The following is a 15,197-nucleotide window of genomic DNA, read 5'->3' on the forward strand; positions in this document are numbered from 1 at the left end:
CAAGCATTCTTAACAGACATGAGAAATTAGTGTCATAAATAATCACTGCAAATTGTAATTTTCATGACAGAGACCTAAAATGACCAGTTTTTATCTGTTATTGTTAGGCCTAAATGGAATGATCTCCTATCCAGGAAAGAGATTTAAAATATTATCTCTCCTCATCTTTCAGCAGTGCGTTTTGGTTTAAAATAGCATAGTTTCTCAGGTAAGTTCTAAATACCAAGTCTTAGTTCAGAAACGCATTGGCTCTGGTAGGGATGTTAAGTGGGGGTTAGGAAGAATGCTGCTAAAGGTGCCAGAAATAATTAATGTGTTCATATAAATAATGATGATGAGGTAGGTCAGGAAGAACTAGGTTTATGCATTTAAGTTGCAGAAGTAGATTAGATACGAGGTGCTCGTTCTTCTCCCCAAAGGACAGTGGACCTGTGGAACAAGATGTAGATTTCAAAATAGGGCTGGACCAACTCTTGGTTGGTGCAGAGATCATGACATACAAGTGGAATAATAAGCATCATAAATTAAGGTCAATGTGCTCTGCTGACTAGCTTTAATTGCCAAATGTAGGCAGAAAGTAATTGTATTGATTTTTTTCCTCCCTAAATTTACCTTTTGCATCTTATTAGCTTCTCCCAGGTCACATGAATACTGGTGAAAGTGAGCATTGTAAATCATGATGGTTAGGGCATTAAGTCTGCATGGGGTGGACTGCATGGACCAGCTGGTGTGTTCCTGTCCTTTATCTTTCATATGTTCACAGACACATGCCCAGTTACATACACAGAATAATAAATGTCAGGGAATTCATTACCAGACAACAGTTCAGTAGCTCCTAAATTTGAAGAACATAACTGGAACAATAAACAGTATAACCCCTGGGCTGAATTATTTAACAGGATATAATGCTGCAGAAAAACACAAGCTTGTGCTACAAACTTTTAACATATATTCATTTTTCCATTGTTTTATAATGTTTTCTGCTACTTTTTGTCACATTTTAACAAGTGTGTCATGAAATGTGTGTGAAAAGAAAAGAAAAAAATCTTGCTTTGGCATTCCCTGGACTTTCAATGTTAAAGGCATTATATAAATGCAAGTTGTTGAAGAAGTCCGCAATAAATTGTTCTAACAACATCATAAACATCACAAGGACAATGGCTCAGCAGTTTAAAAATGCCAGTGCCATGAAGTGATTGAATCACAGTTTTGAACTCTGGCCAGAAGTTTGTTGTTGTCTATATTTAGTTGTCCAATACAATGTTTATTCTTCAAGCGAAGATGACCACATAATTCACCAGTGTCAATGTTAAGTTATACGTGCCTCTTCCATGAGTGGAATTGGTGTGTTTGTTCTCACATTTAATGCAGCCAGGCATGACACTACAAACAAGGTAAAATAGAACCTCAAACACCAGAATCACAGAATCTTTACAGTGCAGAAAAGGCCTTTCAGCCCGTTCAGTCTGCACTCGCTCCCTGAAAGAGCATTCTATCTAGTCCTACAGTGCTGCCTTATCTCCATAACCTTGCACTTTCTTTCCAGGTAGCAATCCAATTCCCTTCTGAATACCTCGATCAAATCTACCTCCACCACCCCCTCAGGAAGTTTGTTTCAGACTTCAACCACCCTGTGGGTGAAAAAATGTTTCCTCACATCACTTCTACTCCTCTTGCCAATTATTTTGAATCGGTGTTCTCTAGTTCTTTATGTACTCGAGAGGCAAGTGTTTCTGGCTTTTTACCATCTATATGCTCAGGGTCTATCAAGTCTCCCTTCAGCCTTCTTTACTCCAAGGGGAACCTCACCAATATACCCTCATATCTACAGTTCTTTATCCCTGGAATCACTCTTGCGAATCTCCTCTGTACTCTCTTCAAAGTCTGCATATGCTTCCTTAAGTAGGATGCCAAGAACTGAACTCAGTACTGCAGGTGAGGCCTAACTAGTGTCTTATGCAAGTCCAACATAACCTCCTTACTCTTGTACTCAATGCCCCTTTAAAGCCCAAAGTACTACGTTTTATTAACTCCCTCTCAATATGCCTTGCACTTTCAATGACTTATGTACATATACACTGAGGTCCCCATATTCCTGCACCTCCTTTAGAGTTTCTGCTTTCATTTTGTGCTGTCTCTCCATATTTTTCATGCCAAAATGAATAACTTGTTCTCTGCATTGAACTTCATCTGCCACTTATCTGCCCAATCCACTCATGTCGCTTTGAAGTTCAAAATTAACTGTGAAAACTTCTTCACAGTTGACATTGCCAATTTTTGTATCATCTGCAAATTTTGAAATCATGCCCTGAACACAATTTAAAGCAGGAAGACCCCTGGAGAGCTCCACTACAAACCTTCCTCCAATATGAAAATCATTTATCACTACTGTTTTCTGTCACTCAGCCAATTTCTTACCCAAGTGCCTACTCATCCTTTCATTCCATGAGCTAACACTTTGCTCACAGGTCTGTTGTGTGGTACTGTGCCTTTTGAATCTCCATATATACCACATCATCAACCTTTGCCGTTAACTCCTTAAAAAAACTCCAGCAAGTTAATTAAACATGATTGTCCTTTAATGAATCTATGCTGACTTTCCTCAATTGTCCTACGCTTATCTAAATGACTAGTGATTTTGCTCTGAACTATAGTTTCCAAAGGTTTCCCTACCACAAAAGTCAAACCAACTGACCTGCAGTTGCTGACTTTTTTCTTGTACCCCTTTTTTGAACAACTGTATAATATTTGCAATGCTCACATGAGACAGAGTACAGGAATGAGATAGAGAATCTGGTGAACTGGTGTGGCAACAATAATCTCTCCCTCAATGTCAACAAAACGAAGGAGATTGTCATTGACTTCAGGAAGCGTAAAGGAGAACATGCTCCTGTCTACATCAATGGGGACGAAGTAGAAAGGGTTGAGAGCTTCAAGTTTTTAGGTGTTTAGATCACCAATAACCTGTCCTAGTCCCCCTGTGCTGATACTATAGTTAAGAAAGCTCACCAACGCCTCTACTTCCTCAGAAGACTAAGGAAATTTGGCATGTGCTACAACTCTCACCAACTTTTACAGATGCACCATAGAAAGCATTCTTTCTGGTTGTATCACAGCTTGGTATGGCTCCTGCTCTGCCCAAGACCGCAAGGAACTGCAAAAGGTCGTGAATGTAGCCCAAGCCATCATGCAAACCAGCCTCCCATCCATCGACTCTGTCTACCCTTCCCGCTGCCTCGACAAAGCAGCCAGCATAATTAAAGGACTCCACGCACCCTGGACACTCTCTCCCACCTTCTTCCTTCGGGAAAAAGATACAAAAGTCTGAGGTCACATACCAACCGACTCAAGAACAACTTCTTCCCTGCTGCTGTCAGACATTTGAATGGACTTACCTTGCATTTTGATCTTTCTCTACACCCGAGCTATGACTGTAACACTACATTCTGCACTCTCTCATTTCCTTCTCTATGAACGGTATGTTTTGTCTGTATAGCACGCAAGAAACAATACTTTTCACTGTATGTTAATACATGTGACAATAATAAATCAAAACAAATTTTTACAATATCATTTTCCTACTACCTTGCGAAGCTGCTTTAATTTACAAGTAACATTGACCGTTCATTGGAATACTGTAATCAAAGGCCATCGACCCGAAACATCAATTCTGTTTCTCTAGTCACTGCCAGATGTGAGTATTTCCAATAGTTTTTGGTTTATATTTCCAGTATCCAATGTATTTTGCTTTCATGTCATCATGAAATTGCTGATTTTAATGGTTACATAACTATTGGAAAAAGCCAGAGTCAGTGCCGGAGTGTGGTGACTAGGGGATTTTCACAGTAGCTTCACTGCGGTGTTAATGTAAGCTTACTTGTGACTAATAAATAAGCTTTTTTTTAAACTTCAGAGTAAAAGACTCTTAAAAGAAAGGAATTATTGGTATGAAAGTACTTGAACTAAATACTGCACTACACTAGTTTGGAAGTCAAACAAGTGACAATCAGAAAACTGTAAATCTCAGTCTACAAGCAGGGTATAGAATAATGAAATTAAGAGCCTACATAAATCTGCTTCTATTTTTAAACACAGTAAGAGTTTTAACAACACCACGTTAAAGTCCAACAGGTTTATTTGGTAGCAAACACCATTAGCTTTCGGAGCGCTGCTCCTTCGTCAGATGGAGTGGAAATGTGCTCTCAAACAGGGCACAGAGACACAAAAATCAAGTTACAGAATACTGATTAGAATGCGAATCGAATGTGATAATTATCAGTAACCCCCACAGCTTGCCTCCTGGACTTGCAGGCTGTCCTGTCTGGAGACAATACACATCTCTTTAACCTGTGCTTAATGCTCCCTCCACCCACATTGTCTGTATCTTTAAGATCTGGCTGGTTGTAGGGATTCGCATTCTAATCAGTATTCTGTAACTTGATTTTTGTGTCTCTGTGCCCTGTTTGAGAGCACATTTCCACTCCATCTGACGAAGGAGCAGCGCTCCGAAAGCTAATGGTGTTTGCTACCAAATAAACCTGTTGGACTTTAACCTGGTGTTGTTAAAACTCTTACTGTGTTCACCCCAGTCCAACGCCGGCATCTCCACATCATGACTCCCATCTATTTTTAAAATCATAGTTGTCTTTTTGGTAATCACACAAACACCTTACAGTTTTTCCACTCACACTATCATCAAATGTAATCAACACAAAGTCCATCTTGCTAGGTTGCAAAATTAAGGTCTCATCCTTGGTTACAGACCACACAGAGTAGGATGGCCATCAAACCTGTTCTTCACGTCTACCACACAGTTTGCATCAAAGCTGGAGACTGGTAGATTCCTATACTGACTCAGCCTAACAAGTTCTTTAGCCATCAGACAGAGCGCAATACATTAAGAGCATTGGAAAATTAGGCATCAGTGTCAGTAAAGAAGGGGCTGTGATAATGTTTTCAATTATTAGGGACAGCATGGTGGCACAGTGATTAGCACTGCTGCATCATGACATCAGGGATCCCGGTTCGATTCTGGCCTTGGGCAACTGTGTGGAATTTACACGTTCTCTGTGTCTATGTGGGTTTCCTCTAGATTCCAGATTTCCTCCCACAGTCCAAAGATGTGTGGGTTAGCAATGGTAAATGTACAGGATTACGCAGATAGGCCTGGTGCTCTGAGCGTCGGTGCAGACTCAATGGGCTGAATGGTCTCCTTCTGCACTGATCCTATGGTTCTATATTCACAAGCTATTAATACAGAAATGTCACCTGGTCATGAGAATAGGCACTTACAAAACACGAATTTAAGCTAATTACAAAACAATATTCACAATTACTGAAGTGAAGACAACCCAGCTAAAGGGCATCACTGCATTTATTTTTAAATTGTGTATAAAGTGGAAAGACGGCTTTGGATTGTTTATTAACATTAAAGTGGTTGCCACAAATGTATAATCATATTGTAGATTTTAAGGACAGCTGCTTTAAAGGCACATATTTGGATTCAAAGATTCAAATTGAGTTTAAAAGTGAAGGTATGGATAGACATCTTGGCATCGTTCTGTGTCTGTTCAAACCTCTTCAGATGATCATCTCCTGGGCTGATCAGCCATTAAAATGCAAGACTCCTCCAGGGCTGTCCACTAAATCTTCTCAAGCCACAAAGATCCTTAGCTTTTGAGAGAACAGGACAGGACAGGAATTCCAGGATCTCAACATAATTAACTTCTTTGCTTGGTAGAACAATGGGTCATTTAAAATTAACATAGCAGCTGTTTTGCTTTGGCTGTGATAAAGACAGGTTGAGTACGCGATGTGTGCAGAATCCCCAGGAAGAATTCTGAGACACATCAGAGAGATTCTCAAGGGAGAACATAGAGGAAAGTATCCAGAAATCTGAGCAATTCTGAAGTGCCATACTCACAGAACTAGTGAGGAACAAGGATTCTCTCTCTCCCAAAATCTGTTTGACCTGCTGAGTCCACTCAAAAAGGCAAACACTAACTAATCAACTGTAGAAGCCATTGCAGCTATGGAACACAACACTTCAATTTCAATCCTTCACTCCAGGCAACCAACAATTGCATAATTGCAAACTACGGCCTGCAACAAAATCTTACAGGGCAGAACTGAATTTTACCTTTATAAGTATATTTTATCCTTGCCTGCATTTAATCTTTGTATGTATTCAGTTAGTAACTAACACTTTTACTTAAGTTACTTACAGCAGTAGCTTTGCAATAAGCAATCCTTTACCTTAAGACTAAAGCTTTGTTGGTTATTTTGCAATGGAATCACTCGCAAAAATTTACACACAAATTCTTAGCTCACAGTTCACTGAGGAAACACCTTTCACATGGTCCTGATAGTGGTCATGAAAATACCTAGGTGACTTTTGATTGTATTTCATTTTGTTCATCACAATAATAAAAGTTGCATTTCAGTTCTGACCATGTATAAGCGTGCATAATGTAACAAGTTTGTCGAAAGTGGCCATCTATTTAAAATGCTATCAAAATAAATAATTTTGCCCAAGGGCACATTCCAGCCATTGCAAAGTTAAAAGAAAAAGTCTGTTTAGGCACTCGTTTGTAATTTAAGGCTCATTATCAAACAAAATCAAGACCCCTTAAACTGCACGTTTATGATGAGGCTTCATCCATAACACACAAAAAGGCTGCAAGTGCTGTTGCTGTTAAATGTAAAAACTGATATTGACAAACTTTTGTTCACCAAAGATATTAAGAGATATGGGGGTAAAGGCAAGTATATGGAGTGGGACTGCAGATCAGCCAGAATCTCACTGAAAGGCGAAACAAGCTCACGGGCCTATTGCTGTTCAAATTTCCCATACGATCTGCATTAAGCTCAACTAAAGATACTGATTTTTGGTTCATACGCTTTCTGGAAGCCATACGGAAAAATCCATCCCTCACAAAATATGCAACTATGGGGAAAAAAAACTATGTCAAAGACAAAGATGCACATTACCGTATCCTGGTACTACAAAATTAGTATCTTGCAGCAATATTCAGAATGAAGTAACTGTTGATGAAACTGCTGAAAACCACTTTGCCAGCTCTTCTAAACACTTTTCATATTCAAGTGGTCAGGAAAGGGACAGCTGGGAAAGTATGCCCTGCCACTGAGGGCAGTGATCAGATTATGCTTTTCTTCTCCAACCACAATATTTCTGCACATGCAAATAAAGTAAAATTCAATAAATGCAGGGCCAAGCCAAGTGAAGCCATCTTACCGTTAGGGATCAGAATTCCACCCAACATGGTGCCAAACACAATGCCAGCGGTAATCAGCTTAAACCGCAAAGGTGGCATATACCCTCCTGCAGCAAACGTACCATCTTTCTGCTGAAATCAAATAGGGGAGAAAGAAAATTGGCGAAGTATTCAATACCCTTCAAAAGTAAACGCATAGTTCTGTTCATCCTACCGAACTTTTCTTGCTGACTTGAGTCTGTAGTTGGCATCAGCATAATATCTGCAAGAGATTTCACCTTCCTAACAAGATCGAGTCCACAAGGTGGAGCGACATACTGTTGGAAATTTCTCAACACAAAAGGTGTTTTGAAATAATAACGATAGTGTGATACTGGTGTACTTGATTATACTTCTCTTTCAACTTTATACTTTTTTTTGGTTAAGTTCTGCCTTCACACCAATCAGTGGAATAATGTAACAATCCACTTGGCTAACCAGGAATCATTTATGAAATGCTGGAAAATCTCAGCTGGTCTCGACAGCATCTGTGGAGAGAGAATAGAGCCAATGTTTTGAGTCAGGATGACCCTTCTGTTTTGGTGGCCGATTCCAGCATCCACTGTATTTTGCTTTCATCATTATTCGTGGTTGGGGACAGATTGCTTTTGAACCTACAGAAAAGTCATCATAAACAGCGTAGCCCAAATATCAATGCTATGGAATAAACTTGAACAAACTGTGATATGAAACAGTGGGCTTTAAGTAGTTTTAGAACATATTTACATTATAGCCATATTTAAAATCAACCTACTCCATCTCTTCCCCACCGTATCCTTGCTATGTACAGGTAACTAATTTTTCAAAAGTGCTATGTTTATACTGTGTACTTACTTGCAACTGCTCAAAGAGAAAGGTGTTCAGAGCTTGTCTGCAAGGAAGAATCATCATGGGGAACCCCACAGCAACAGACATCATAAATCCTACACGAATCATCTCTGTCACCAAGTTGGAGGGAAAGTTCATCATTACATTCCCAGCAATGTTATCAGTGTAACCGATATAACCAAAAGAACCAACCTGTTGGATAATAATATTGATGGGGATTAAGTACACTTTACAATTCTGCTGCTTTTACCTTAATATTTGGCAATTAAATTTAATATCCATCGTTATCCTCATCTACGAGTTTGAAATCCAAATAAGGCAACCAGTGCAAAATATTGTAGTCTTAGAAGCACAAGTCGACTATCTTTTATCTGAAACTCTCGGGGCTGATTGAATGTTAGATTTCAGGTCTTTTCGGGTACAGAATTGAAGAATCATTACGGTGCAGACAGAAACCATTTGAGCCATTTACCACAATTTTACTGCCTCGCCGGTCCGAGGCTCGCAAGATCCCGCCCAAGGCCAACGGAGAATGCCATTCTGCGAGCCTCGCCCTCCCCGATTCCGGGGTGGGCGTGCCGGTAAAATTCCAGCCATTGTGTCTGTACTGACTCTTCTAGGTATAAACTTACATTACAATAGCCCATGCCTCGGCTAGTTATAGTCAAAAATTAATATAATTATTAGAAAAGCAAGTTGTATCACTGAATATGTTTCTTTTTGACATGTTCACCGTATAAAACACAAACAAGGTAAACAGTGCAGAGAAACAACTGGACTTGCCACGGTAAAGATCGATGAGGTTCATAAAAGTGTGTTTTTTGGATTTACAGATAAAAGATGCTTGACCTGCACTCATCCATGTTTACTTTTTTAAAAGTGCACTTTTTTTGTATAACATATGGAACACAACAGTTCATTTTCACCACTGTATATACTGTAAAAGGTAACCTCTAAAATGAAGTAATCTGCTCCCAAAATTAGATTAATTTAAGAGCAATGCTGCTCAAGGTTATTACAATAAAACAGGTATGTATGAAAATATCAAGATGACGTCAGTCCTGGGAGAAATTCAAAATTTTTTTGGTCAAGTTTAAATATAGTTTAAAATTGAACATTTTATTTTAAATACATAGCTTCAACAATATAGGTTTAAATTACTTCAGTGGTTTTGATATTGTTATATGTTCATTAGATCCTTCCAGATTTACTTTTCCCATACAGGTATAAAATAAAACTACTTTATGCAAAAAATTGAACTCTTTTCAAAAAAGTTGGCATGGAAACAGAGGTGGAAATGCCGGCGTTGGACTGAGGTAAACACAGTAAGTCGTCTCTCAACACCAAGTTAAAGTCCAACAGGTTTATTTGGTAGCAAAAGCCACTAGCTTTCGGAGCGCTAGCTGCCCCTTCGTCTCACCTGACAAAGGGGCAGCAAGCACTCCGAAAGCTAGTGGCTTTTGCTATCAAATGAACCTGTTGGACTTTAACCTGGTGTTCTGAGACTTCTTATTGTGGAAACAGAGGCACAGGTATGTGTGTGTTAGTTGAGACTGTATTGACCTGAGCTGTATGCACATATTACTTATCTGCTACAATCTACAATTATATACCAATTTCTAATTGAACTCATTCCCAAGATGCAATAAAGAATTTTTTCCCCAACAAAATGAATTATAAAAGTCCTAGAACTTATTTTCTTCAATACCTAACGTTATTCAATAAGACTCGGGCATTAGGCCTGTCACATCAACAGGACTAAGTCAATTTTTTCTAATTGCCCCATAATTAGTCCATCCACCGATTGAAAGTAGAGTGAAGATTTCCTTCATTAGATCTAAAGTGCTAAGATCCAAACTAAACTTTAAATAAGTTATTTTCTTCACTCTTTGGTTTGCCAGAAAAAAATCTACTGAACATATTGTTCGAGCCACACTAGTGAAATATTACATTTAGACAAACTTATCCAAGTGTTGAGTTAAATTTTATTTATTCAAAAATGTTTTTTTCTCACTTTAAATAGTCTAGCGTTGCCACTGCTTATAAGATTTAACAATCTGAAACATTGTAATACATAACATGCTCTACAATTCATTCCAAATTCAAGTTGCTTCTATTAATTTTCACAAGCCATTGTAGAGGTTTACAGCATGGAGTTATATGCAGTATAAATCAGAGACTTACAGTTATGTAAAACATATTAACCACATTCAGAGAGGATGTGAAGATCGTGCTCATTCGTTTAACAGAAGGTTCATCCAAACTGTCGTATGTGGGCAGCACTTGGCTAGGAGAAAATTGTGAAAATAAACTTGTAAGTTTAAGCAACATATTGAATTATCCCCAATGTACAAAATAAGATTCATTCACAAATAATCCACTAATACTACTTTTCTATATAAATTCTTGGTAACATTTTTACCCGTCAAGAACCAAGAAATTGTTTAAGAATATCACAGGCGAATTTCATCACAGAACAATAAATCACCCGAAAAAAAAATTAAAAACAACTTGAACATCTAAACTATAGTGAATCCCACAATTATTGAGGCAACAGGTCTAAAGGTTATACTGAGGTTTAATAATACACTGATGTAACAACACTATGTATTGTGACAATTTGTCTCATTCTACACTATAAAAAGGATATGCACACTTTGATGAGGGTGCAGAAAAGATCAACAAGAATGTTACCTAGCACAAAGGGACAGTCATGAGAAAATACAAGAGGAAAACAAGCTCGACAGCTTGGGAAGAAAGTCAACTCAAAAAATGGCATTTCGTAAATACAGATGGTTTGAAAGTCTGGTAGAATAGAATAAAATATACAAAAGCAAAGTTAGTGAAATTAAATCTTGAACAAATACTAGGAAGAACTTCCTTACCCAATGTTCAATAAACATTTGGAATAACCTGCCTGGCAATGCAATTGAGACAAAAGTCTTCAAGGATTTCAACATGTGGTAATTTGGGCAGCACAGTGACACAGTGGTTAGCACTGCTGCCTCACAGTGCCAGAGACCTGGGTTCAATTCCCGGCTTGAGTCACTGTCTGTGCAGAGTTTGCATGTGCTCCCCATGTCTGCGTGGGTTTCCTTCAGGTGCTACGGATTCCTCCCACTGTCCAAAGTGGGTTAGGTGCATTGGCCATGCTAAATTGCCCCTTAGTGTCCCGGGATGTGTAGGTTAGAGGGATTAGCGGGGTAAATATATGAGGGGTTCCGGCGATAGGGCCTGGGTGGGATTGTCGGTGCAGACTCGCTGGGCCGAATGGCCTCCTTCTGCACTGTAGGGATTCTATGATTCTTTGCAGTTGGATACCAAATTAAGTGAGTTAAGTTGCTGAAAAGCTTCAATGGCTTGAACAATCTCAATTGTGATGGTTTTTAATCACAGTATTGAAAATACATATCATACAAGGAAGCTGAAGTTTTTATATCTGAGCAACTGAGCTTAACTGAAGTGCAACCAAGTTTGCAATTGTGAATTTAGTTGGTTTAGATTTTAAAAATATACAGCACCGGCCATCCCCAAGAAATAAAAACAAAAATTGATAAACAATTTTTAAAAGAGAAAATTATTTAAAATTTCTCAGCAACTGGTCCAGATTCTGTGGTAGTATTTGCCTTCATTATTCCATTGAAAGTGATGGCAACTTTGGGAACCCGCATATGTGCGGAACAAGAAAGAAATCCTGAAGTTGCAGTCTGTGATTCTATGCTTCTCCAGAGGATTCGCTGTTAAGGTTTCTCAAAAAAAAGTGACCATTCATTGCACTAATAATGAAATTATTCTGTTCATAAAATAGCTGTGTGTTTGCCTACAGAACTTTGAGAGCAGTTCAAAGTAAATCAATGTTCATAAAATTATTTCAGAGATGCAAGACATCTGATGGCATAAATTATTTTAATGATCAAGTCATCTTGCATTATATTAGATCTCAATGCTTAATGAGTTTAGATGCTATCCAGTTAGGACACTGGGTCAGAAGGATAAGTTTCAACCGTTATGGAAAAGTGGTCAGTGAGAAGGGTTAGTAACAATATATAAATTAATTTAAAAGGTGCAATGTGTTTTGGAATTGATTTGAATATGTTACAAAAGTAATTGCATATCAAACTATAAATTGGAATTTTTTTTTCCACAAACTTAAAGTTCACCTTCCAGATCAGCAGTGATGCACTGAAAACACATACAACTCTGCTACATCATTCTCCGTGGATAGTGGAATATTTTGAAGTGTAATTTAACAGGTTAGGGAGTATAAGTGAAAATGAGAAAAATCTATCTTAATATTTTTGGCAAAAAATTGCTTAATTTTAGCTTTTCAAGAAACAGGAAATAAAATGTATTTTTATATTTAAGTAATTTGCGTATATGATACAGAATTAGTCTTGTGTATATCTAAAGTTTAAGGTAGTAAAGAGTTCTTTTAGTGCTGCCAGAGTTACTGCAGGTTTCACATCTACCATTTTCATTCACTGAAGCAGAATGTTATAAATATAAGCTGGAGGGCTTTTAGTTACTTGATGTAGTAGTGGGTCAATCTGGGCACAACGATGCACTGCAACCACAAACTGATGGGTAACGTTGAGAGTATAACACAAGGTAATAGCATGAAATTGCATTTATCAGCCCCTCGTGAAAGTGGCATCACACTGGTGCTATCACAAACTAAGTTCAGTCTTTATATAATAATTACATCGATGACTGAACCCAACTTTCATATAATCATGAGATCGATTCTTGCTGCAGAATGTTAATTCAAAAGCTATAAGGTGAATGTGCCTTTTGTATGGAGGATAACTGCAAATGGAAAGGAAGTGGGTTACATTACACTACAAACAGTACCAGGAAAATTGGCCATACTCTAAAATATGAAAACATATTTGATTCAAATGGCAAGATAATATAGCCATTGTACCAAAATGATATTACCAAAACAAAACTGGCACATGTCTACTTCCTGTAAACAGTTGATGTAAATTGCTCAGAAATGTCATTTTACCAACTTGCATCACTCTCTCTTGTGATAGTTAAAGCTACAATTTTAAGATTGCTAGCAAAACTGGGTCACTGAACTTACCGTCCCCTCCTCTACCCAGATATTTGGTACTACACAGGAAGCCTCATTAACGCCTCCTCTGAACTGGTCCATTTCTACATTAGGTTCTAAAGACTGAAAAGTACTGATCCTAAGAGAAACAATGCATCAAGGTGATACAATCAATTCCGCTGCCCACATCTTACCTCATACCAAGTCCCACTCATCCATTAAACATCCTTCGTGATCTACATTGGATCCTGATCTTCCAATACCTCCAATTTAAATTTTTTGTCCTAATGTTTAAACCCCTATATCACCTCATCCCTCAGTATCTCTATAACATCTTCCAGCCCTAAAGTCCCACCATCCCACAGAATTCTTGTTCTTCCAACCATGAGCTGTTGTGCATCCCTTTGCCCCGCTATTGATGATCATGCCTTCAGCTGCCCAGGTTCCACGATCCGAGTTCCCTCCCTACAAGCTTCCAACCCCCCACCCATCCTCCATTAACTTTGTTCACCCCTCTTAATGCCTGCGAAGATCTGGGGACATTTTTCTGCAATGGACACTGTAAATTCAAGTTGTTGTCCTTTTGATTGCACGTAGTTTTAATTAATTCCAACAAGTAAGCTTTAAGGGTGAAAAGTTCTTGCTGCACAAAGTACTGCACAACAGCACAAAGCAATTTAGAAAAATAAATCAGGTACTTACGATTGGCAGGCAAAAGACATGCCATAGATAGGAATGCACTGAAAGATGCCTTCCCAGCGAATGTAACTGACTCGGCTAAGCCACTGACCATTAAAGAGGCCATGTTTGAAGGAAGATAGCACAACCTGTGGTGAGGGAGAGTGCCAAAATTAACAGGGTTAATATGTAAATCATCTTAAGCATTATCTCTGAAAGGTTGGGGGGGAACAAAAGCTGCATGGTATGAAGAGGAAAAGGCATTGGTAATGGTTATAGTCAAGAAACAAAAGATTTGTCCAGAGTGGGTGTGAATGGCAGATGAACAATAGTGCTCAAAAGCAAAGACATGAAATTAAGGTTAAGGCCGGCACATGCTAAATTAAAATATTGGAGGGGGACAGAGCTTATGGTCTGAAATTGTTAACTGCTTTCTTGACTTAATACTGAGTTTAAGTTCCTCATCGAAAAATGAGGTGCTGTGCCTCAAGCTTGCATTGCGCTTGTTTCAAACACTACAACAGGCCAAGGACAGAGATAAGAGCATGGTGGGTAATTAAAATGGCACACCACCAGAAGCTCAGGATCATGCCTGCGTACTGAGCAGAGGTGTTCTGCAAAGCGATCAGATCTCCCCAATGAAGAGAAGACTGTCTTGTGAGCAGCAAATATACTATACTAAGTTGAAAGAAGTACACATAAATCACTACTTCACCTGGAGTGTTTGTAGCCTTAGACACTAAGGAAAGAGGGGGCTGAAGGGCAGTTATTACATCTCTGGTGCTTGCATGGGAAGATACCATGGGCAGGGGATCAGATGTGAACCAGGGTGCCGTTGAACTAACAGTCCCTTCAAAATGCTGGGGGGGCGGGGGGGGGGGGGGCGGGGGGGGGGGGGGAGAATGCCTTTGGTGGTGGCATCACACTGGATGTGGTGGCAATGGTCAAGGATGATTAGTTAAATGTAGAGGCTGGTGGGTGGAAGGGAAGGACAATGGGAATCCTATTCCAATCCTGCAGGGAGGGGAAGCAATGACAGTAGAAGAGCAGAAAATGGATAAGACATGGCTGAGGGTCCCTGTCAACTATGGTGGGGAGTAATTATTTGGTTGAGGAAAAAGATGCATAGGTATAAATTCCAAAGCAAATCAATCTGAAAGAAATATCCTTGGACGTTCATTATACAAAATTCATATAACAAAATATCTTAAAATGTTAAAAAATTAAAAAACGCAACTATTAATTTGTAGATATACCCTGGTGTGAAATCCACCATCCAATATCCACAAGTTTCCCCACAGATTCTTCACCTTGGAGGAGTTGTAAGGGGGAATCACAAGAAAGGAAAAAAAAGCACGAAG

General features: G+C 38.8%; 1 protein-coding gene across 2 annotated transcripts in view; it reads right to left on the reverse strand.

Moving 5' to 3' along the window:
* The window catches only part of slc38a10 (solute carrier family 38 member 10), a 131,197-nt gene that overhangs the window by 85,490 nt on the left and 30,510 nt on the right, over nt 1-15,197 (reverse strand). For both annotated transcript variants that reach the window (XM_078225574.1, XM_078225575.1), the window contains exons 7-10: nt 13,861-13,985; nt 10,287-10,389; nt 8,109-8,294; nt 7,256-7,367 (exon numbers count right to left, since the gene is read on the reverse strand). In XM_078225574.1, the coding sequence (XP_078081700.1) occupies nt 7,256-7,367; nt 8,109-8,294; nt 10,287-10,389; nt 13,861-13,985 (526 nt within the window). The remainder of the gene's footprint in view (nt 1-7,255; nt 7,368-8,108; nt 8,295-10,286; nt 10,390-13,860; nt 13,986-15,197) is intronic.

This window comes from Mustelus asterias, chromosome 12, assembly GCF_964213995.1.
Source record: "Mustelus asterias chromosome 12, sMusAst1.hap1.1, whole genome shotgun sequence".
Classification (NCBI taxonomy): Eukaryota; Metazoa; Chordata; class Chondrichthyes; order Carcharhiniformes; family Triakidae; genus Mustelus; species Mustelus asterias.